The sequence below is a fragment of the Dermacentor albipictus genome, chromosome 10 (genome assembly GCF_038994185.2).
Source record: "Dermacentor albipictus isolate Rhodes 1998 colony chromosome 10, USDA_Dalb.pri_finalv2, whole genome shotgun sequence".
Classification (NCBI taxonomy): domain Eukaryota; kingdom Metazoa; phylum Arthropoda; class Arachnida; order Ixodida; family Ixodidae; genus Dermacentor; species Dermacentor albipictus.
The window spans coordinates 45,199,833-45,225,629 of NC_091830.1; the positions used below are offsets into that span (position 1 = coordinate 45,199,833).

The following is a 25,797-nucleotide window of genomic DNA, read 5'->3' on the forward strand; positions in this document are numbered from 1 at the left end:
GGTGTCATCCTGGAAACTCGTTTGAAGTGGACACGTCTTGCAAACTCACCGACTATAATTTGTAAATTACAGTGTGCTATGTACAATGTGCTCAAAATACCCCTGCGACTAGCCGCTCGAGACACTTTGCGTGTATTCCTGGGCTTCTTTCACACTCTGAAAAGCACTTTTACGTAACACGTATTGAGCAACAGGAAGCTGTATTGGGAGTCTTTCATGTTGCTCTAAAAATTTTTAATTGACACTTTTTATCTAATTATAATGTTTGAGAATCTGATTAACTAAGACTAATTATATAATTAGGCGGAATGCAAGAAATAATCTGAGTATCTCCAAACGACGGCAAGCAATATTACTTTGGTTCTGTCCAGCTATGTCGCACTTGCAAATTTTTTAAAGTTTGGCTAAAACTACATGGTACACCCTGTGTATCGGTGCACATAAGGGAAATGACAGAATAGGTACAGAGAACATCTCGTCTGCATACTGATGTTTATTGCCTCCTGTGCCTCCAAGCCAACACAATCATTTCATTGCACCTCCTACATAGCTTCTAGTATATTAACATTGTACTTATAATGTCATATATATATATTTTATGTGCAGTATGAAAATAACCATGATGTTTAAAAGTTTTCTATATAAATTATATGTATGTCTTGCAGCATGAGTAAACTTTACAAAGGCGGTAAGCGCAGTGCGCTCTTTCCAGTCCAAAATGTAATATGAAAGATGCACAATTGAAAGACATCCTTCAACAGCAATCACTTCAGTTTATCAGTGCATCAATGCCCCTGTGGGAATATATACAGGAATTCTAGCCATTAGATGCAATTAGCACACCCTCAGCACAGCCGAACTGAGCAGTTGGCCAAGTCAGGAGCTGGGGTAGCCATAATGCTAACTACGCAATGATGATATAATATTAGCTTTTATTTGAATTTGCTAGCACCATCTCTTGGTCGTACATATTAGTTCACGACACCCCTGTTACTCTTAAAGGGCCCCTGAAACGGTTCGGACAAATTTTTGTAGATGTGTAGGGTACAGCTAAAGTTACATCAATCACACCACAATTTGTGTGAAACGTTTCATATTAAGATAGCTACGGACAGTTACAAGTTACCCTCCTCCACAGTCATGCATTTTCTCCTCAACTCGTTTGCCGAGTGATCGGGGCCAAGCTCTAACTTCACTGGCTCTGCGTCATGATGGCATGTCGTGTTGTCGACTTCCGGTTCTCTAGGAGCAAGCGCGTGAAGCCTCTCCAAACTCTCCGCCAGCTGCTTGGCAGTCAACCCCAAGTGAGAGCTATCGAAGCAGCATGCGTTGCGAGCATTCTGTGGCAGCGCCGAACGTGTCTGGTATTCCAGCAACCATAGGTGAGCTGGGTGTTTCGACAGAACATTGGAGGCATAAACTAAAACTGAGGAAGCAATTTTAGCATAGACGCACGTGAGTTGCCTGATCGGTCTCCACGGTCCAGCCACCCGTTGGCGCAGAGTTTAGCCAGCCAAACAAAGAGCTAATATTGCTCTAACCAAGTGTAAAACATTTTAAACATTTACAAAAACAATGTATTAACAATTACACTCCTGCAAAAAATTTACACCAGCAGCAAAGAAGAATACATTTCGTTACTGCTACTGTGTGTGGTTGAGCTCTGTGCCACCGGGTGGCTGCACCGTGCAGGCCATTCACGTTTGCGCTTCTGCTCATCCTGTGAAATGACACAGTCAAGCGGCCAGGCCCTGTCCCCTTGCGCTTGCATTCGCCCTAATACCGGACTCGCGAAACGCTATTGTGTTAGTAATCTTCCGGTGTGAAGTGACGGCCACAAACACGCAAATCCTAGCGCTGATCGGATAACGGAAGTCGAATGCACTGCAGCCAGTTCACTCGTCTGCTGCCTTGCATAGTAACACAATGTCGCAGTTTGACATATTGCCAGTCGCTACATTTACAGTCCACAACGCAACAAAGTCGAATCATAGTGCTCACGAAAAGACAGACCGACTCTGAGCGCAGAGCTCTCATCAAAGTGGAGTACGTCATAACACAAGCAGACGACGCTTGCTGTGTGCGGGAAGTGCTCAAGTGTAGTGAGAAATTGTTCTTGTGCATTCTCTTTCTGTTACTTTCTTTTTATAGAAACAGATTAACTAACATTCCAACTATTACGAACATCATTTGTTCACCATAAAGGTGGAAAAATTATCGATGACACGCCCTGGGCAGCCAATCGGATAGCTTGCCCTACTGACGTCGATTGGGTTATTTACGTCATATGGGTAGGGGCGGCTGAAAATTTCACCGAGCAGTATGCTGCGATCGGCAGCAATGTACATATTTAAAACCTTGTAATAAATTACATGCTTTACGCGGAGAACAGGATCACTTTAATTCCTTTAAGGTGTGGAAAGCGTACGTTGGCCAAAATTGGAGATGTGTTAATGATGGGTTAAGGGAGCATGCAAACAACGTAAAAAATGCAAGTGAATGGAAGGATTTTGAAGGTTTTCTGGGAAGTCATTGTGTGACTTGCACACTTCCATTATTAAGAGTAAAACGCATGTGACACGAGAAATCGCAGAATCTAAATGGATTTCTAGACTTTGAGAGGGATGTGTCAGCTTCAGACAAAGGGCTGCCGCATTTATGCATGCACACATGATAACCCCTGGCTCGGACAGTGTATACATATTCACGGACCATTCACAATCGTGTTGACGGAAGTTCAGTGCTCGCCCCTGTCATCATGTCTCCCTCCATGCGTTTTTTGCACTGCTTCCTTTCACGCCCGATTGGCCACATTGATACTTTATGTTGACAATCTCTGGCAATCACGTGCTCCTACATGGTTCATGTACAGTTAGCGTGAAATCGATAACTAGGCTAGCCCTGCACTTTAGGGAAAGAGACAGCCAGAACAGGCAAGCTCTTACAACCGGCCTGCTCCACAATTCATAAACATGACAAGTCACTAAAAGCAGTTTTTCTCTCTTTCAACAGCACATGACAAACCTGAGCACAGTGTGTTCACAAAAAAATTTCGAAATATGCTCTCAGATTAAGTTCCGCTTAATATTCAGCCAATTAACAGTGGAGGAGCAAGGGAATTGTTGAAAATGACGTTGAATTGTAAATTGTTGAAAATGACGAGTTTACAAAGTCGCAAAGCCATATGATGAAGTTTAAGCAAATCCTTTTACTGCCCATATTAATTCCCATGCTGGTACAACCGATCCCACTGCAACTCCCGTAGACACTGGCGCTAGATTTCCCTCTAATTGTTGTATGAAACTCTATGGCTGCCACAGAGGCTATATTGCTTTTATTGCGAAAACAATACTGCTCGCACTTTCGACCCATCGGTGGTCGTGGCGCCTCCTTACACAGCTGCGCGTCACGTGACCGTGTGACGTCACGCCAGACCGAGAGACGGGGCCCCAGCTCGTGGCAACGATGGTGGAGGCGAAGCCTTGCGCGCCGCTGCTGCGGCGCTATCGAGAGAGGGCGCTCGCTGGTGTGACGTCACGCTAGGAGGACAAATGGGGCTACAGCTCGGCTCCTCGCAGTGGTCGGCGCGCTGCCTTGCGCTATGTCGGATGATGTGTACAAGGCGAGGCTGGAACGATCTGCTGCGGCCAAGCGACGGCGCCGTGCTGAAGAAACGGAAGAAGAACGAGAAGAACGGCGAGCTAAACAACGTGCGTATGCAGCAGCGTGGCGAGCACGCCGATCAACATCGCTTGATGCGGGTACATCTACAAGTTCAGGGCCAAGTTCAATGACTGGTGTTAACGGTAGCGAAACTATGGATACAACCAGTAATTCGGAGACAAGTTTCATGGACGCTCTTAATGCCGAAGAGACGATCATGGACGCTTCAGATGGTGACGATGCTGCATCTATGAATAGTATGGAACGCTACAACTTCAACAGAAGAAAGCGCCGTGCTGAAGAAACGGTGGAACAGAGAATAGGGCGGCTTGCTAAAAGAAGATTGCAGTATGCAGCCAAGAAGGGAGAACGCAACGAGGCGAGACGAAAGCGGAGAGCACAAGAAAAGGAGGAGCGCTTGAATAAGAATCGGGAGAAGTCTCTCATCATAGCCGAACCAGACGGTGACATTTTGGTCCAGCGACGTGAAAAACATGAGAGAAGAGTTGGAGAGTTCGAGTCTGCTAGTCGTGAATTCCACAAACGCTTTACGCACAATCCCTTTGGTTACGAGCGTTGTGTGTGTGACCGCTTGTGGCATAAGGACAAACTTACTTCGGTAAGCGAACTCATGTTCTCTACCTTGCGAAAGCTATCCAGATTGGGGTGAAGAAGCTTTAGCTAGTGCAGTAGTGTGCAATACCTGTAAATGCTTTCGCAATCTTCCGTGCTTAACCAAGCTAAGCTTCCAGCCAATTTTTACTTAATGGTGATGATGATGTTAGTTTTGATTTTGATAGCGCCATCTCTTGGTCGTATACTTTAGTTCCTGACGCCACTGCTACTTTTCTTTCTTTTTTTTCCGTGACCATGTGAAAGCGGGTACCACGGCTGGTGTTCTGCGTGAGTGCAGTTTCCCTGGTGTTCTGTGGCGCGACCGGCTCTCGGCGCTGCTTCGCCTGCGTCGCCGCCAGGCCGCCGCAAGAGAATGCGATCCGCACTTGCCATGCGTTCCCATGCGCACGCTTTCTTTCTGAACAATGAGCGACGAAACCGGTGGAAGTGATTCGTCTGCCGCCGCTATCAAACGAGCCGCTGCTCTAACAGAGGCTCAGCGCCGACGAGAGGACCCTGCTGCTGCTGCTGCTGCTAAACGAGCTGCCCGAGCAGAGGCTCAACGCCGCCGACGCCAGGATCCAGAAGTGCGCGCCGCCGAAGCAGAAGCTAGGCGCCGTCGCCGAGATGACCCGGTAGTGCGTGCTGCCGAAGCAGAAGCTTACCGTCGGCGCCGGCGAGAGGACCCTGCCGTTCGCGCCGCGGAAGCAGTAGCGAAACGTCGCCGCCGACAAGACCCGGCAGTGCGCGCCGCCGAAGCAGAAGTTCAGCGCCGCCGACGCCAGAATCCAGAAGTGCGTGCCGCCGAAGCAGAAGCCAGGCGCCGTCGCCGTGATGGCCCGGGAGTGCGCGCCGCCGAAGCGGAAGCTTACCGCCGCCGCCGGCGTGAGGACCCTGCCGTCCGCGCCGCCGAAGCAGAAGCGAAGCGCCGTCGCCGGGGAGACTCCGCAGTGCGTGCCGCCGAAGCAGAAGTTCAGCGCCGACGTCGCCGCCAAGGCGACACAAAAGTGAGTGTCGCCAAAGCAGAAGTTCACCATCGCCGTCGCCATGGCGACAATGGAGTGAGTGTCGCCGAAGCAGAAGCACCTGAAACACTTAACGAGCTGCGCTCAAATTTGAAATTCTTTAACTTATTGCAAGCGGCAGCTAGTGACATCTGGCATCCCAAGTTGGCCAAAGTGGCCAGAAACGTACAAACTGATAAGTGGGGAGAAGAGCCAAAGAAAGATATCACTTTAATCGTTTTGATAGGCAGGCTATTGCTATCAGCACAACCTCAGCTGAGAGGAACCAATAGGATGATGAACATAAACATGGCATGATTAATTTGGACTCCTGGTTAGCTCGGACAGTTGCGTAACTGCCCTGGAAAGGCATTGGTTCTGGTTTCAATTAAGTATAAACCCCATGCGAGCGATCATGCACGTAATTGTGACAAGCAATGCGATGGAGATGGCTGTCGCCTGTAAGTCGTACCCCATGCAAATGACGATATTGAGCAAAGTCTCCGCGGTGTTGCCGGTATGAGGGCAGCAATATACGCACCAAAACTAGCATGATGCGTGCTTTAGTAATTTAAGTTGATGTATTTTACTGTAAAAAGCAGTATAAAATATTGCTGAGGGTCTTGCAGTAGGTTCTTATTCTTGCATGTATAAAAATTTAATCATTTGCTCCTTTGGTGCGACAATCGATAGTATTTTAGTGATGTACGTCCAGTTCCGGCTTCGCGCTATTGGCTAGTCACTCATAGCACTTCTGGCTGACAAGCGACGACTTCTACATTTCTAGAGCCGAGCAATCAAGCGACCTGTTCAAGCGAAGGCCTGTTTTGTCACTTGAAGCTGTTGCTTGTCGCCGTCGCGCACAAAATTGCTCTCATGGTGTTTAGCCTTTACGAGACAAGGATGGTTGTTTTTCACTGCTAGAAAGCCTTCTTGAGAAACCTCTAAAGCAAGTCATCATTTCTAACTTTGTCCTCCCTTGGGTGGATGAAAATTTTCCCTTTCATGGCCCTCCATCTTGTGGATTTCCACTGAACTGATTGCCATATTTAGTGTCCCTGTGTTTCAGCCACGGTGTAAGAGTAGGTTAGGTGTGGGAACGGCGCGGGCGCGCCGCTACACAGAAAGGAGGTCAGAGCATTCTGCTTGCACGGCGGTCAACAGAGGGCGCTACTGACTGTTCCCCAGGTCTCCCGCCTTCGCACCATTAGATTATTTTTGTCTGCTTCGGCTTGTTCCTGCTTTGACGCGTGCGTTTAGTCAAATCTAACTCTCGGATCGACTTATTCTATGCGGCAGTGCGATGGTGAAGTGCTTTGTGCCATTTTGTAGAAGCGGCTACAAATCGTGTAAGGAGAAGTACTCGCTTTTCAAGCCGCCCCAGGATGACGCAAGGCTCGAAGCGTGGCGGCGAGCAATACCTCGCAAGGACCGTGTACTACAAAAAACAGATCGTGTTTGCGAAAGGCATTTTGCTCCCCACTTCATCTTGAAGACGTGGTCAGCGGAAGTTGATGGCCACGTGTTAATGTCCGGCAAGAGAAGAGCGGGCCTTGCAAAAGATGCCATTCCATCTATCTTCGAAGGGGCGCCGAGCTACCTTTCAAAACGAATCAAGAGCCCTCGCAAGACAGCGAAGCGACTATCCGGTCGCGCTGCTTCTTCAGCCTCTCAACAGAGCAGCAGTATAGTAGGATCAAGACTGCTCGCCGACACGACTCAACCTGTGGCCTCTTCCGATGAAAGCGACTGCATTGCGAAGTCCTGCGAGGCCTCACCGTTTGAAACACTCTTCAACGAAGCGGGCAGCATTTGCTTGCCTCAGCATTCATGGGCAGCACATCGCACCGACGTTGAAGGGGTGAGAGAGATTCTGTTTATTTATGCACACGTAATACACAGGCAAAGGCACGGTTCTTCAGTAATGTTCAATGGAAAGACTTTGTGTGTGAAGATTGACCTCACAGTTGAGGTGCATGCCTTTGGCAGGTCAATTGATTGTGCTGCTGTGGGTGTAAGTTCGTTTGCCACGTCGCCATCTGATATCGAAGTCATGCTCAAAACCATTGATAGCCTTAACGTGTGCTGGGGTGGGCCGGGTTTAAAGCACTTCTCGAGTGTGCATCCGGAGTGTCCTTCGGTAAACTCCCAGAAGAGCTGGAGACACAACAAGTGCCTACTACTATTGCCTGGAGGAGCCATATGTCATCACTGCAGCGGTCTCGCTGACACCTTGAGGTTGCACGCCGACTGCCAAGCTGCGAGAACGAAACTTATTAAGTGCAACAAACTGTTGATCAAGCAGATACAGGAAACCAGGACAGAGCTAACAAAATTGCAGGATGAAGACGTTAAAGATAAACTCCAGGCACCGGATATGCCACCAGCGCAGCTGCTTTTGTTAGACGAATGCGTTTCAACTGCCAAGAGCACAACAAAAAGAAACTGGCCATACACCGATGACTGGATTCTCTTGTGTCTCCTTCTACACATACGCAGCCCTGCTACATACTCTTTTTTGAGAAGCAATGACATTTTGCCTTTGCCATGTGTTAGTACTGTAAGGAAGTACATCAGCATGGTGGGCTTGAAATGTAGTTTCAATGAAAACTTCTTCCAAGCCTTGAAGCTGAAAGTCTCTAAGAAAACTCCCTTTCATCGCCGAGGAATGCTGATAATGGATAAAATTCAAGTAGGAAACGAAATGGCTCTAAACTGAGAAACGGTGACCTACGCTGGTCTCGTCGATCATGGGGAAAGAGAAAATCAAAGCAGTGAGCTGGCAGATCATGGTCTTGTTTTTTTTTTTGCTTTTTCTCCTTTCGGAGAAAATTATCTACAGCCGGTGGCTGTGTTTGCATCGAAAGGGTCGACAAAGGGAACGTTCTTTGCTCAGCTCTTGATTCAGTGTTTGTACATTGAGAAAGCCGGCTTGTTTGTCAACGGAGTTGTGTGCGACGGCGCTTCCACGAACCGCGCGATGTGGAAACAGCTCGGCGTCAGTGGAATACTCGGACAAGTAGTTAACTGCTTTGAGCACCCAACGGACACTTCAAGAAAGGTATACATTTTTTCCGACGCGCCCCATCTCTTTAAGTGCATTAGGAACAATCTGCACGACAAATAAGTTCTCAAAAACGATGGCCACTTTTTCAGATAGTCGTGCTACGATGCTGTGTTTGTTGCTGACAGCAAGAACACTGGTGCGCTTCGAGTCTGCCCCAAGCTTGCTTACAACCATGTAAACCCGTCGAACATGCTGAAGATGAGGGTAAAGCTGGCCACACAGCTTTTCAGCAATTCTGTTGCCAAAGGAATCATGTTTTATGCACGCAGAGGTGCGCCAAGGTTGGCTGATGCAGAACCGACAGCTAAATTTACATTTTTTTTAACGACCTGTTCGACGCTCTAAACCGCCGGTACCCTGCAGAGGGCATTCAACCAGGAAGCAGAGATTTCACTATTCTCCAAACTGCATCTGAATGGCTCGACACATGGGGACAACAGATTGTAAATGGTGACATTCCAAAAGACTTCTTTTTGACCCAGTCGACTGCCGAAGGTTTGCGCGTTACGCTGAAATCTGTCCAACAACTTTCTACCTACCTTCTAAAAGACTGTGGTTTCAAGTACATGTTGTCGGCCAAAATGTACCAGGACCCCTTAGAATGCTTTTTCGGAATAATCAGACAGGTGGGAGGTCAAAATGAACATCCGACCTTTCCCACATTCTTGCAGTTATACCGCATGCTAAGCATGTATTCTTTGTTAAAACCTCCGCAGTTTGGAAACTGTGCAGTGCCTAATAACAGTCTGGCTGCCGTTGTTACTCTGGCGGATTTAAGGGAGATATATCAGAGTTCAGGTATAGAGCAGCCAAATAAACTGCAAGAATTGAAGCAGAATCTTGATGGGCTGATCGAAGAAGGCAGCTGGGAATGTGATGATGACATATTTGAGCTAAACGACTGCGATGCAGACGTTGTAGACTGCATTGTATACTACGTCACTGGCTTTGTCTCAAAAAAACTCACAAATGAGGCCTCCTGTACGATTTGCAAGGAGGCGCTTGAGGGAACAAAAGGGATCGCAAACGTGCCTGAAGCCGACCTGGTGAATTTAAAAACTTTTAATGGTGAATTTAAATGGGGGTGGGGAAGCACGCCGTCTTCTGTCATGCGCATGGCACTGGGGAGAGAAGGAAGGGAGGAGGCGCTGTACTTCGGCCGTGTGTGGGCTTTATTTTGAAAGTGATCTGCTTTGTGGACGCAGTCTAGGTGGGCCAATGGCCTGTAGCTTTGCGTGCGCTGCTCGTCGCTCAGTTTGCGTTGGAGCGATAGAGAGTGCGAAGGTCACTTTGCTCGCTGCTGCTGCCACGATTCCTCACGCCAGCATTTCGACAGCAGACATCCGCGGTCATCAAGTATGATGTTCATGTTTGCCTGTGTGTTTGACACCATGCTTGTCAATTTAGTTAGTACGCAAATGAAAGAGACATTCTACTCCAGTGGCAGCTGCCTATGGCATGGCTGCGTGAGTCCTGTCTCGAATACAATCTGCGATACGGACAGTCCAGGCGCACCAAGGGCCGATAACTTTGTGTGCGCTATAGCACCCATAGGCTTGTGCGTCACTCACGTTCATGAAGTGAAACGTCACTGTCTCTTTTTCTTTGCTCCTCTTGTTTTTGCCTCTGTCCATGGGCGATGTGCGCCGCAGGCCTCTAACAGGGTGCCTTGATGTGCGCAACCCCAGGTGTGGTGCATCCAGGCACTCTAGCCTGCAGGTTCAGTGGCGGTCACTCCACATGTTCATCTTAACCGAAGAGCGTGTCTGAGGTGGTTCGTCTTAAGCAGATTTTTTTTTGCATTGAGTCAGTGACAGAGCCATGCAGGTAGCCGGAATGATACTTTGAGAAGTTTGGGTTGTAGTGTTGGGAGTAGAAGTCGTTTACCGTGTCGACAACGATGGCACCCATCCCTTGCTGTTAAAAGCCCAGGCCATACAAGATTTTCCACCGCCATTTTCTATCTGCAACCTGCGCGAGGTGGCTGGGGAGATTCCAAGGTGTGCAAAATCAGTGATGACGATGAGCCACATTAAATGGGAGTGTAAGTGTTCTGAGCAGAAGGGCCCTTGCTGATCGTCATTCTTCGGCGGATAAAATACCCCATCCACCTTGCACCGGCCCCTTGTGATATGCGCCACTCGCCCGCTTCACTTCCTAGGAAATGGCCTGTGCCTATCCAACTGCCATTCTCCTCTTCTTCCTTGGCGCCGATGCTGCTACAACTCTATGGAAAAACCAAACAAATGTTCCCATGTTGTTCGTTATGTGCGAGAATTGCCTACAAAGAGAGCGGGCTCATGAACGTGCACGAGCTCTCCGAAATAATCCCGAGTTTCGCCAAGCCAAAGTGGAAGCCAAATATGAATGCCAGGCCCATGAAGAAGTTCGACAAGCAGAAGTGATATGACAACGGTGGGCCCAGCTGGAGGTTAGGGCTAGGTGTGCCGAGAGAGAAAGAGAACGGCGGGCCAATCCAGTGGTTCGACAGGCTGACAGGGAATCAAAATGACGACGCTTGGATCCCAAGGTCAGGGCTGCCGAAGCACAGGCGAAGGCTGCGTATCGGGAAGCAAACCCAGAAGGCCGCAAGCGTGAAAACGAAGCTAGACGCCGGCAGCAGGAAGCATCGACAAGTGCACAAACAGTGGAAGCCATTGGCGATGATGGTGGTGTGCACGACCCAATCTGACTCTTCCTTGGTGCGATGGATCGATTCCAACGCATATGTCTTTTTATTATGTACCGGCAGTTATATGGGGAGGCTGCATTTGGTTCGTTATCCAACAGGGGAGTAAGCCCGTGAACGTGCTCATGTTCACCAGGCGAATCCACCGTTTCTCATCCACAAACGACCATGTCTCTTTAATGTGTCTCAAACGCTCAGCAAACTAACCAACCCCTCTCCTAGGGTTGGACAAGCTTCGCCTGCACCCCTGTTCCTAGTAGCATTTTTACAATTGATAGCAAGTACAGCGGGGCAAGGCATTTCCTGAGGCACTTCCGGAAGCGCCAGACTTTTCTGCACACGTGCAAGTGAGAGCAGGTGCTAGAGAGAAAATATAGGGGCTTTTGCTCCTTAAATATCTGAATTTGTCTAGGCATTATGTAGGAGAACTTTCTTTGCTCGTGTTGTATGCATTTGTCCCCTAGGCGTGCCGTCATTACGGAGTGGGGTATAGTTTTTTTCGCTCCGATGCTGGCTGCCAGTACAGTGAAGCAGTGGGCACGGATGCCCCATTTGGTAATTGCTGTGTCTGACGTTACGTCTGACAGACCTTGCCCCTTACGGTGCTCTCCCTTAAAAAAAAAAAAAAAATAACTGATTTTCCTGGGGGAGCAGTAGGGGTTGTAGTAGAAGCCAAGCCTGCTCTCCTGGTGCAGTATCTTAGCTCTCTTGGCAGGCTTTTTGTATGTTGCTGTTCGCAACTTTTCAGGAGCATTTTTGACTGGTCCTCTTTGAGTGAAATAAGCGCACAGCACCTTAGCAACCGCGGTTGAACACCATTGCCTGATGTCACGCCGTGAGGATTATTGGCTTTGCGTCTCGCCCACGTTAGGTTAGGTTATCGTAAAAGGTGTTAGGGTCGTGGGTGTATTCTCACAGTGGTTACGTTGTGCGAATTATTTGCCGCAGGTGCAAGACAGTCTGTCCGACACAGCGGTCGCCAAATGGGGCATCAATGCTCGCTGCTTCACCTTTTTCACCATGCCAGCAGCCAGCATCCGAGTGTAAACAAACTCGATCCGACTCCGCAATGCCGGCATGCCGAGGGGCAAACACATACCACACGTGCTAAGAAACTTCTCCGTAGTGCCTTGGCAGTGTCATGTATTCAAGGAGCAAAAACTCCCCGCATTTTCTCTCTCGCACCTGCTTTTACTTGTGCATGTGCACAAATGTTTGGCGCCTCCGGAAGTGCCCCGCCCTGCCGTGCTTACTAGAAATTTTAATGTCGCTTCCCGGTAGGGGAGGGGTTCTAATTTTTTGGGATCATTGTTAGTAAAGTCTGGTATAGTTTCTGTGAAAAACTTATTTCTAGCCTGTTTAATTTTAGTTAATATTTGACTTATATATTTGGGAATATATTCTTTGAAAGGCATTGTAATAATTTCAACATGTTACCCAGTTTCCAGAAAAGGTGTTCCAAAGGGCCACGTTAAGGTAATTACCCTTGAGAGGAACAAGTCAGTGGTAGCTGATGTCATAGAAGATGTGACTGGAACTGGCAGCCACACTGATGTAAGAACCATACAGTAGAACAGAGAACAACTAAGTAGGGAGGGGCATTAGTGGTAAAGAGGGTGACAGTATGTGTGATGGTGGCCAAGGGAATGCAAAAGCAGGTCAGTGGCTTAGAGTGTTGGCAGTGAGGTCAAGAGATGTCTGGTGAAGCTAGACTGAGCAGCTTGGCACGATCTTCGCAATGACAGCTGCGTGCTGTAAAATGGAGCTGGTGACCATAGTTTTGTGTGGATGCAAGCTATCGTAGCTCCTGTCCACACGAAATTCCTTGTTGGAACCAGTGATCTAGATGCCATGCTTCGTGTGCCCTTGTCTCTTTGCATTCTAAAAGTGTTTGCGATTAACAAATCTGGCTGAGTATCCCTCGTCATACGCTTTTTTCATTCGGAGCAGTCATCTTTGTAATTCGTTAGCTTCATCACCAACTGAGAATGCTGACATTTGTTGAGATTAGCTGCCCTTTAGACACCCCTGTCAGTTGAAATTGGTCATTTTAATAAGCTGTGTTTACCTTATGTGCAGGATATGGCATCACACTCTATAACCAGTTTCTCTTTACCCACACTTTCCATTTTCTCATTCAGGACAGAAAAAAGGAATCTGCCTCTTGCTGCACTCATGGGAAGTCAACAAAACCTGTGCAGACTGAAGCCTCATGGCTGTTCAGCAGCAGTGTGGATGTTGCAGTTGAGACATCAAGAAGCATCGACGTGTGCAAATCAACCCAGACGTCACCTGTTGCTGTCAAGGTGCACATGTGGACAGAAACCACAGATCTCGTTGAATCCAAGGACAGTGACACTCATTTGCCTGAGTTTCCTGGTAAGTGCTCAAGTTTGTCCCAAATAAGAGACCTAAGGTGAATGCACTCAACCCTTGGTATAACAAAGCTGAAGCAAGAGCCAAAATTTCTTCCTTATATTTATTACATTCTTCCCTTATTGCACTTTGCTGCAATATAATGCGTGTTTCACGCTACTTGGGCCAATGATTATTAAAGGCTGGCAAAACTGCCGCTGGCTGAAACCAATGACATATTGTTTGTCGTCACATGTACTGCAGTTGCGCTACCCTCTCATGCTTCCCTCTGAATGCGCAGCGGCAGCGTCAGGTGGTGCTGCAAACTCCAGTTTGCATGTCTCCAGGCACATCTGAATGTATTCAGGCAGGATTGTTGGAATGTATCTGACTGGTTCAATTCCTCGCAACAGCAGAGAATTTTGAGATTTTTTTGTGATTGTCATACCCACTGGTGCATACCCAGTTTATTACCCAAGTAGTCATCAAATAGATTCGTTGAAGAGCAGGAGATACCCAGTGGGACATACCCAGTATCCCAGGTTGGCATCAAAAGGCAGATACCCAGTGGTACAACCCGGTGACCCAAGTTGGTCCACCGCTTCGTTTTGAACCTAGTTCCCTCAGCACTGCAGCCTGATGCTCTGCCTGTTAGACTATGGATTACTCAGTGACCCTAGCTGGTACGAAAGAAGTGAGCTGAAGGCAAACTTAGACATACCACAAACTGGGTGAAGTTTCCAAAGAATGATAACCACATTCGGATGGCAGGCAAGTGCTGTGCCATGGTGTGCCAGAGAACGCTTGAGTACTTCTATGTGGTAAAATTTTAATAAAACAACAAGAGAACATTTGTTTTCTCAGTGTGCACAGCTTCCCTTGATGCACGCTGTGGTGAGAAAGACCATTGTTAGTGGTATGCTGGCCATGGCGGCCGCATTTCGACGGAGGTGAAATGCAAAAACACCGGTGTACTTAGATTTAAGTGCACATTAAAGAACCCCAGGTGGCCCAAATTTCTGCAATCCCTCACTATGGCATGCATCACAATCAGATCATGGTTTTGGCACGTAAAACCCCATAATTTAAATCATTTAAATTTTTCTCGTTAGCATATTCGTCATTCATTAGCACTGCACGTTAAGCAACTTACTCATGCCCGTAATTGCTCGTGAATCATAATGCATTCATATCAAAGCTGAACATCTGTGTTCAAATCTGAGTGGCTAATCTTTAAAAACGCTCATTCATCTAGATAAACAGCCATCTATTTGCTAAAAGGCATTGTCTACACAATATGCGAATACCCGCCGCGGTTGCTCAGTGGCTATGGTGCTAGGCTGCTGAGCACTAGGTCGTGGGATCGAATCCTGGCCACGGCGGCCGCATTTCGATGGGGGCGAAATGCGAAAACACCCGTGTACTTAGATTTAGGTGCACGTTAAAGAACCCCAGGTGGTCGAAATTTCCGGAGTCCCCCACTACGGCGTGCCTCATAATCAGAAAGTGGTTTTGGCACGTAAAACCCCATAATTTTAACAATATGCGAACTTGTTCCCTCTCTTCGGTACACAGGATATGAAGACAATTTGGTGTACAAGGCCACACATTGTTTTATATGCACAATATGTGTTATTCTGTGCAGTCAGTAGTTAATCGTACAGTCAATAGCTGTACGACAAGCCCATTCCTCTCTTGCGGTGATTCAGACATTTAGCTGCACTCGGAAGGTGTCAAATGGCCTTGGAGCCAGTAACGCCACCTCTTTTGCACTCCGAAAACTGACCTTTGTAAATGGTCTATACGCATTAATTTATTATCCTGATCACTTTGGTCCATCTGAAGCCACTCCCATCCACATTTTCAGTATCTACTTGATTATAATGCACACTTTTTATTGAGATGGCAAACTCCAGGCTAATTTTCATAGTTGCCATGATGTTCTGCGTAACTTCCAAGTGTGATAAGAATGAGTGGCCCATGTGCCATATGCTGTGGGTGCGTGGGCAAGCATGCAATGGTGAACCAAAAAGCATGGTAGCTTGATGCGCACCTAATGATCGAGGTCCCGTTATTTAGTGTGCACTAGGAGAAGAGAGCATATGGCTGCCTGCCACGCGGCTGAATGTATACACAGCCCACATGCTGTACGTTGAAGGTTATCTGTGGTGAGTGCCAGGGCGAAAGGTGAACCAAGGTGGCTGGTGGCTTCATGAACTGTGTCTTCCTGCATGCCTAGTGCCGGAGGTTGCGTATTCTTGTTTCGAAGACACTGTGCTGTAAGCCTCAGTCCAAATCATTTGCTTTCGTGGAAACATGCACACTCCTCGCTGCAAGCATTCCTTATCATAGAAACGTGACAGTGAGAGCTCGCAGTCATTGGATGAATATTGTTCGGTTGTTCGGTATGTGTAATTTCAAGTTTGTTTAGTTGGTAAGTGAATGTCTACTGCCATTTGTAGGGCCAATAAAACCATGAACATGACTTAGTGTAATCATATAATAAATCCCTATCGCTATCAGTACTTCGCCTTTCATGCGAAATGGCTGCTGAATTTTTTCAGAAAAATTCACTCAAATATGGCGTGTATTAGAAATGGCTACAATATCCACAATAAGGATACCACACTATGTGGTGCCCAATTTCCACCATTCATTCAATCTGGATTTCCACCTCCCATCCTTGGAGGCAGTCTCTTTTACCCCACTGCAGGTGCTAGCACCCCTTGTGAGCACCAGAAGTTTTTGGACACCACCTATAGTTGGTGTCCGTATCACACTTGCAGCTCTCAGATCTCAGAGGCTGTACTATCTTTTTGTACTGTGGGTGCGGAAATTCGTCATGGCTTTTAGACAAGTGATGCCCGTTCCACTGTGGCAAGGATGCAAAATTTTTTTTTTCAGCTAAACAAATTGTTATATTTCTCTTACCATAAAAATGTGATGAGGGAACATCCAAGGTTATGACACTTTTCATTTTAAGCCTTGAGAAATTTGGTGCGTGTTGCCATTGAGGGCACATTAAAATCGAGCAAATATGGTGCCTTTCCTTGGTTGTTGGTATTTTATACCTAGATGTCAACAGCTGTCTTTCCTAGGCATCACATTTCCTGCTAGTAGACAGTTTTAGTTTAAGAGTGTAATTGTGGGGTTACGTGAACTGCAGTGTTACCGTTTCTGCAAATAAGCTTTTGCGGGAAGTGGGTTTTAATTTAGTGTGATAGCGTTGTTTATGTCCCAAGAGTGCTATTCAATTGTGCTTTATATTTTTGCATGCATGGTGCACATAACTTATTTTATATATTCACCAAGCATTGCATCTGTGTACGAGAAGCAGCACACTGAAGACTAAGATCGCATTGTATTTGTCGTGTCACTAGCCATAGCTTCCTGCATACTTTCCATGCTGGCTAATTGCCTAGTGCCGCTGCCATCCCAGAAGTTTCTCTTGTTAGGCCTTGAAGCGTTCCAAACGAGAAACTATCTAGAAAATTGCAAAGTTGTCCATAATGCTCTGTTGTTCAAGCAGCGTGAGACTAAGCGAAAGCCATTTTACACACCCATTCGCTATGAATGAAGTTAATTATACAACAGAAATCCTCAATTCAGCTCGGAGCCAGGGGCTGCAAGTGCTGCCATAGTGCCATGCTATTTATGTAATCCATGTAAAGCAGTGAACATTAAAATTTCCAAAAATAGTGTGCATACGCGAAACGTCATGGGTCGTCATGGTGACTTCTTGCTAGTGATTGTGTAAAAAATGAGGCCCTTTCTTGTAAAGATTGTTTTCATTTCCTATTCTTTCTGCCTTGGTCATTAGCTTGCGCAAAGCTTTACCTCTACCCATATCAGGAATCCCACCAATTTCCTCATGACTAGATCAAGAAACTAACGTCTTTCTTCATACAGCTCCGTACATGTGGGGAATGCCAAGGCTTACCAACAAGAATGAGATCCCTAAAGTTCCCACATTGTACTTCATCAAGTAGACGGCGTAAGTGTTGTCAGGAAGCTTAATCGTCATTGCACACTTGTACTATTCATGTGATTAGCATGCTTAGTGTTTTTGATGCACGTTACAGGGTGTCTGTCTGTGTCTAGATGTTTTCCCACCAACTTGGGTCACTGGGTAGTCAATGGTCTAATGGGTAGCGTATTGCTCTGCTGGTTTGAGAGAACTGGATTCAAAACAAACCATTGGACCAACTTCCTGGGACACAACTTAAAAGGGCAATGTTTAGTCAACTTGGACTGTTAAAACACCACTCCAGAAATATTACAGTGCTTGTTTCATGCCAAGAAAATACTTTAAGGGAAAATCGCGTCTGAAAGGTCTGCACACCTTTAGCACAATTCAAATCACCCAACCCCGAGCGGCGTCGGTCCTGTTCCTCTAAGTGTACCATTCTCTATATTTACAGCAATGTGAAGGCACATGTGTGGATTGCTCCACTAGCTGTGCAGCTGTTCGAAAGCTGTACCATGGATCATGCATTGTGCGCTGGTGCACCAAAACAAGCCCACGAAGATTATTTCGTGTTCCTAAAGACAACAGGTGAGCTTGCAGTTTTTGTCCTTGCTTTTGTTTGTGCTAATCGAGTGTGCAGCCCTGTGTAGCTGCTTTGCAGTGAGCTACCAGCGAATATATTGATATAATAAAGCTGATTTGAGAAGAGCAAGGTGGTGCTATAATAATTCTTTATCAAAAAGCAGCGAATATAAAGCACTTGAGGCATCTAGCTTGAACTTCACTCACCATTATTTAAAAATGCATTTATGAGACTCAAAGTAGAAGTACCACAAATTGCAATGTGCCAAGAAAGGCTACAAAATGAGCTAAGTCTTGCACAATCCCTTTATCTCCTTGGTACTTTTCATTTTCACTTACTGTTCCCACAGAATGGAAGCTTTCCTAAAGTATGCTGAAAGGCCACAACTGATAGGGTTGCCCAAGGAAGTAGTACATTATTATAGAGTCTGCTAGCCGCACTTCACAGAATTTGACTACAAGAACATGGCAAAAACCAAATTTAGACAGTTGGCAGTGTTATCCATAAAGGCTCCAGATGAGTCGAAAGGTAAGAAAGAGAAAAAGAATAAAGCTTTTATGGATGGGCTAGGTGAACTTTATATGACAGTGCACATTGCTTGATTACTTCATCTTCAATGAAGCATTTCATGTGCATTATACATAACATTCCAAATGCTGGTTTTAATATTAATGAGCACAGCTATCGTGGAGCAGTGCTGTTCCATTTAATTGTGAAGAAACAGTGTGCTCGCAGTGACAGCTGTAAGGTTTTTGTTGTTTACTGTGTGGTGACGACGAACACTTCACTTTTGAAGCTTCTCATAAAGATTAACTGCATTGCAGTCTGTGCAGACATGGATATAGCTTTCTCTAAATATATCAGTTTGCTTTCAGGCAAAGGAGTGAACCTTGAGCAGCCCCATTCACCTCTCCCAGGAGCACTTTTGCACTGTGAAAGCACTAGGTTTCACCTAATCTATTCGTCCTCTCGTGGTTGTAAAAATTATGTTCTAGTTAACTAGTACAAGAAAGCAGTGGCCTGTGTGGGGCCTTAGCAGTTTACATTTATGGCATAATCCGGCATGAGCCCTAGATTAAAGGGAGCCTGAAACGATTTTGACATTTGTGTAAAGCAGTCAGTGGTGTAAGTCTTGATCATTAAAAGGCACATTTAAGCGCTCTGTATGAAAGCGTCGATACGATCTCGACTGGGTGAGGTGGGTCTTCACCACAAGAAATGGGAGATGACGATGAAGGCGGGCTTTGTGATAATGAAAAAAAATGTAGAAAAGAATGTATTCACTTCGTTGGTACATGGTTGTGACTCTATTTGAGTCTTGAACGGTTCTGCCTAACATGGGCGCGAGACTGCCTTAAGTAAACCCTTGCAGTCTTGTGGTCATCAGTGTTTCCTTCGGAAACTTAGGGAAGTGTCACTGCCTTTGTCACGTGGTGAAGTCAATGACCTATTCCCCTTCATGTCTTCTCCTTTGGGCCCTTCCCTTGGTGTCTGCTCAAGGCGTAGATGGGTGATGCTTGACATGGACGTGGAAGTTGACGTGGACTGCTTAAACACTATTCCAGAAACCTCGCAATGCTTGTTTCATGCCAAGAAAAGGCTTAGCTTACGAGAAAGTTGCATCTGAAGGGTCCAAATACCTTTCATCATCATCATCATCAGCCTGGTTACGCCCACTGCAGGGCAAAGGCCTCTCCCATATTTCTCCAACAACGCCGGTCATGTACTAATTGTGGCCATGCCGTCCCTGCAAACTTCTTAATCTCATCCGCCCACCTAACTTTCTGCCGCCCCCTGCTACGCTTCCCTTCCCTTGGAATCCAGTCCGCAACCCTTAATGACCATCGGTTATCTTCCCTCCTCATTACATGTCCTGCCCATGCCCATTTCTTTTTCTTGATTTCAACTAAGATGTCATTAACTCGCGTTTGTTCCCTCACCCAATCTGCTCTTTTCTTATCCCTTAACGTTACACCTATCATTCTTCTTTCCATAGCTCGTTGCGTCGTCCTCAATTTGAGTAGAACCCTTTTCGTAAGCCTCCAGGTTTCTGCCCCGTAGGTGAGTACTGGTAAGACACAGCTATTATACACTTTTCTCTTGAGGGATAATGGCAGCCTGCTGTTCATGATCTGAGAATGCCTGCCAAACGCACCCCAGCCCATTCTTATTCTTCTGGTTATTTCCGTCTCATGATCCGGATCCGCAGTCACTACCTGCCCTAAGTAGATGTATTCCCTTACGACTTCCAGTGCCTCGCTGCCTATTGTAAATTGCTGTTCTCTTCCGAGGCTGTTAAACATTACTTTAGTTTTCTGCAGATTAATTTTTAGACCCACTCTTCTGCTTTGTCTCTCGAGGTCAGTGAGCATGCATTGCAGTTGGTCCCCTGAATTACTAAGCAAGGCAATATCATCAGCAAATCGCAAGTTACTAAGGTATTCTCCATTAACTTTTATCCCCATTTCTTCCCAGTCCAGGTCTCTGAATACCTCCTGTAAACACGCTGTGAATAGCATTGGAGAGATCGTATCTCCCTGCCTGACGCCTTTCTTTATTGGGATTTTGTTGCTTTCTTTATGGAGGACTACAGTGGCTGTGGAGCCGCTATAGATATCTTTCAGTATTTTTACATACGGCTCGTCTACACCCTGATTCCGTAATGCCTGCATGACTGCTGAGGTTTCGACAGAATCAAATGCTTTCTCGTAATCAATGAAAGCTATATATAAGGGCTGGTTATATTCCGCACATTTCTCTATAACCTGATTGATAGTGTGAATATGGTCTATTGTTGAGTAGCCTTTACGGAATCCTGCCTGGTCCTTTGGTTGACAGAAGTCTAAGGTGTTCCTGATTCTATTTGCGATTACCTTAGCAAATACTTTGTAGGCAACAGACAGCAAGCTTGCTGTCTGTTGCCAAATACCTTTATCGCAATTCAAATCTCCTACCACCCTACTGCAGAGTGGTGACGTTGCATACGCCATAACTATCCTTTGCTGCCGTTGATGAGTAAAAGAGGGTCCGACAGACGGCCGTACCGGTGCAGCTGCTTTTGGTCAAGTGGCGTGAACCGTTCGGGCATCATGCGACGTCACCAGGCCAAAGTGCACACCCACAAGGACTTCATCTTAAAAGAGATCTGCAATGTTTGCAATGCGCGCAGTGCCGGTAGCTTCGTACGCGCTGTGCTTTTGACGTTTTGTTCACGTTGAAGCGAGAGATGCACGAAGGTCAATTCGATCGCTGCTGCTGCCACGATTCCTCACTCCAGCATTTTGACAGCCAGTTTCTGCACTCATCGAGCGAGATGTGTTCATGTTTATACCCATGAGCGTGTGACATTGTGCTTGTTAATTTAGCTAAAACATGGCGGCGGGCTAGTTGGTTTGAATTCATGATACAATGTTTAAGCGCAACTGAACGAGGATGTCAAAAGAATCGCACACAGAAACAGCGGTGTCTGTGTGTGTGTTCCTACATCCTCGTTCAGTCGCGCTTACATATTATATCGTCGTTAATTCAGTTAGTAAGCAAATGTTTACAAGATTATACAGACGATAAAACTACTATCCTTGCTTCGTATAGCTATCTACTGATTTGCTATTACAATCAGTGCTTTGCCTATTGAGCAAAACTGTGACTTTCTTTCTTCCTAAACTATTAGGTGCACATTAGATCTCTACTTTGTTCAAGAGCTTTAATGTAATTTCTACCTTAGTCTGCTAATTTAGACACATAGACAGCGGGTTTGATTCGCGAGTGTGCTAGTTTCTGGCAAATACTGCCAAATGGATCAGTTGCGTATTTCGACATACTTTATGCGTCTTGTTTAATTTGTCCTGCCAGACAATTGTCGAGCCAAAGGAGCACCATAAACAGCTATATTGTAGTTTGTTCATTGGATATACGCTTGCACCAATGTGGCGAGCACCTAGCAGGCTTCGTCTCTTATTTTGCCTCATGTAGCACAAGCCAGTGAACATTGGACATCGTGCTGGCGCGTATCTATCCGCCACGCCAAGTTTCCTGAAGGTTCACTCCATGTCACCCAGGCTTAACAAGAAAAACTGCATAGAAAAAAGATGCAGGAACACTCAGTTTAAATCAACCAGAAGCAGACATTTGTGTCACTGCATGAAGGAGGTGGGAAGTAACGATGTTCGCACGGTGTAAATGTTGTGGCTTGAGAGGGTAATGGTTTAACCACTTGTATTTGTTCGATAGTGTGCTGACATATAACTCTTGTGAGAAAGCATTCCTTGAGAGGTGCCCTCTGTCTAGGCATACAATAAAAACTGTTTCAGAGACCCTTTAATGCAAACCCATTCACTTGTGCACATGCTGAACGAGAAGGTGGGAAACCAAGGTGCCCAATTTTTGTCAGTTGTGAAAAGATGGAGCCAACGAAAGCATGGGCGAAATAATTTGTTTTAGTTGTAATGTAGAAATGATTAGGTAATGGGAATGAAAGTGGAGGAAAAAGCAACTTGCCGTCAGTAGGAATCGAACCCTTGTCTTCTGCATTATGTGTGCGAGGCTCTACCATTGAGCTGTCGCATCGGCTGTTTCCAAATCGACATTCTTGGGTATATATATACGTACACAAGGTTTGGTCTTATAAGTCTTAGTGAGCGCCACTTATGGTCATGGTGGTGAATGTAACACGAAACTTAGTGTGGATGCAGTTAATGCTGGTGACCTGTGCTTTTATTCTCGTAACTTGGAAGCATGTTTTGTGCTTGTTACTGCCACTTATCCTTGTTTGCTGTTGCTTGGTGCAACTCATTAGTGTGAAATGTGAACTCAGTAACTAGGCCTCTGTGTAATTTTTTCCAGGTGATGCTGCTAGCCCTGGGCACCTGCAGGAGCTGCCACCTCAACCAGGGCCATCTGGGCTATGAAAAGGTGACCCGCTTTGTTGCAGAACATTACAGAGCATAAGTGCGGTTTCATGACCCATCTATGTGAAGTCTTTTTATCATGAGTTCAAATTTCTGTTGTACAGATCCCATCAAGTCCACCTGCTGCTTCAGTGAGGCCACTTCCCAGTTGACACAGGCGGAGCTCCTTCATGCGTGGATCTCCTGGGAGATGCAGTCAGAGAATGTGGCATACAACTACACGGCCACTCAGTTCACTCAACAGCAGCCATTGCAGCCCATTTCAGTCAACAGCAACAACAAGCAGTTCAGTCAGCAACTGCGGCCAGAAAGAGGTGCGATGCGTGTTTTCATGCAGAATTCCTTTCACTCTTAGTCATTGCAAATTGCATACCAATGCAGAGGCAGTTCTGCTACGCTTCTGGACGTAACGAAGCAAGGTGTCAAACCAGAATGCTTTCGTACTTTTTTATACCTGTTGAACGAGTTCACTTTTGTAGCAGTTTAGGGAGTTCATGTTTGCAGTGCTTAAAGAGACACTAAAGGCAAACATTAAGTCAAGCTAAAGTGGTAGATTACTGCTAAAGAATTTCTAAAGCGCGAATATTGTCGCGAACAGAGCCTTAATAATAGAGAAATTCTGGTAAATGCAGGTCATGATTTGAGACGCCTCCGGGACATTCAACTACTTGCCCGATGACGAAGGCACTCCTCATTTAAATTATGTCACTAGTACTCAAGCACTCGCTGGAAAAAAATATCCTTGTATAGTATAATAAGACAAAATAAAATGCTGCTTGTCCAGTTTTATTTCATTTTTAGAGAAAAGAACTCATTGCAATTGCCCTTCACAACGATGCAAGCAGTCGAAAGGTTTCGTTTTCACTCGACTCCACGCCGCCCATGCTTTCGTGTTTCAGTAGTTTTGTTATCGTGTAGTGCTGCGCTGGTTTTGCTGGCTCACGAAACTCGCACACACTGCACGTAGCAGAGAACTCAACTTCCATGTGATGTTGCGGGATGCCCGAACGGCCTGCACCACTTGACCAAAAAGCAGCTGCAGCGGCGAATTCACCACTCTGTCTTGGCTCGGTACCGCCGTCTGTTGGGCGCCATTTTACTCGCTGACGGCAGCAAGGGGTGGTGATGGCATACGCAATGTCACCACTCCCCCTGGTGAGGTGGCGGAAGGTTGGAATTTCAAAAAAGTTATTCGGACCCTTCAGATGCAACTTTCTCAAAACTAAGTCTTTTCTTGGCATGATACAAGCGTCACGAAGTTTCTGGAATGTTATTTAAACAGTCCACATCGACTTAGTATTTGCCTTTAGTGCCCATTTAACAATTTATTTATTTATTTTATTTATTTGTTTATGTACTCTCCTACCCACAGTGCCATTTAGGCATTACAGTGGGGGGGGGTTACATACATTAATGTAAACAGCTTATGGGATCCAATAAACAGCATTAAGCTATATAATACAATGAAAGAGAAAAAAAAGCGCAAGCAAACAAAAATGGTACATCAGGATATCTATGGATATATATGGTACATGACCACGCAAACTGGATATCTTTTCCCATAGGAATCTTACGTAGCAGAAAGAAATGAAAACTGCTTGAGGATGCATTAAAGAAAACAGGAATATGTTGCAGTACAGAACATAGTGTGGAATATGTGAATGGAAGTCTTTCTGTACAGCTGATAGGGTGATAGTACAGCTGATCTGTGATGTAACTTGCCGATTGCAACAGTGGCCCCATTTCTGGCGAAATGGGGGCATGGGCAAAGGAACTGTTACTTGATAACAGATTGATGTAAGTCAGACATTATTAACTGCACTGTACATTTTGTTCAAAAATAATTTATAGGCATTCGCGCTTTTTTTCCATGAATATTGTGATGTAAAGAAAGTTAACTTTTACAAACGGCACTGCCTTCGCAGAAGCGAGAGGAACGGAAAAATGGCACCTTTTTATTGCGCTGCACCACACGCGAGTACATTCGTGCGCATTCGAGTATGTTCGCATGAATGATTAGATGCACGCTGCTGTGTACTACTTAATTGACTTTCTAAAAGTTATTGTTGATTTTCTTGACACAACATTGCCCACAACAACGTAACTGTCATGGTTGATAATATCTCGCCTCATTTTAATTAAATGCTCTTGTTGTGAGCATAGCTAATCAAATCAAGTAGAACAATTTTATTGTGTGACTATCGCTTGATACAGTCCTACCTCGTAGCAAAGTCACACCCAACACGAACATGCGTTTCTCATATCCGAGAATAACTACAAGCAGACATTGATAACTGCTGGTATTGGGGAAAAAAATCTTAGATTTGCTTCATTATAGTATCTGATAATTCATTATATTCGTGTTTATTACGTTGAGGTTTAAATGTGTTAGTATACAGTTCCATTTTCTATTAGCATACACATGTGCAACTTTCTAGTCGCTAAGGCCTGCAGTAAGATCTGAAAGTATTTTAAGATGTGAAAGTATATTCATTGTTGCAATGTTCATTTTTTCTTGCCACGTAAAAGGGCACCTAAACATTTTGGGTAGGTGGGCCAGTTGGTGTTTCAGTATAGTAACGAAAGTTAGAGTGCAGCAAAAGATGAAGAAAGAGGCACACAACACAAGCACTTACTCCTGATTTTTACTGCATGCTTGTGATTTCTTACTGAGCATGCATGCAGTGAAAATCAGTCTAGAGTGAGAACTTGTGTTGTCTAAGCTTTCCTCCATCTTTTGCTGCGCTCGAAGTTTCATTGCCATAAAATTTTACTCGGCAAGCAGAATTAACCATAACCATACTTGGTGCTGCTATTTATCTTCCTGAAATGAGCACACGTCGCTTTTTAAATGTTTTCAATTGTGCCAAGTTGCCTGCTGAAAATAGAACTGTGTTCAAGGTTTACCAATATTGATACACATTAACGTGCAAGGCCTGTAGCAGGG

At 45.7% G+C, this 25,797-nt stretch overlaps 1 protein-coding gene across 7 annotated transcripts in view; it reads left to right on the forward strand.

Moving 5' to 3' along the window:
• The window catches only part of LOC139050762 (octapeptide-repeat protein T2-like), a 58,533-nt gene that overhangs the window by 28,810 nt on the left and 3,926 nt on the right, over nt 1-25,797 (forward strand). Inside the window, exons 1-7 of one of the 7 annotated variants that reach the window (XM_070527478.1) lie at nt 3,468-4,282; nt 4,543-5,339; nt 13,180-13,417; nt 17,303-17,387; nt 17,815-17,948; nt 22,786-22,854; nt 22,955-23,164. In XM_070527478.1, coding sequence (XP_070383579.1) covers nt 4,704-5,339; nt 13,180-13,417; nt 17,303-17,382 — 954 coding nt within the window. In that variant the 5' untranslated portion in view covers nt 3,468-4,282; nt 4,543-4,703 and the 3' untranslated portion in view covers nt 17,383-17,387; nt 17,815-17,948; nt 22,786-22,854; nt 22,955-23,164. The other 6 variants (XM_070527480.1, XM_070527475.1, XM_070527482.1 and 3 more) reach the window with 6 other exon arrangements.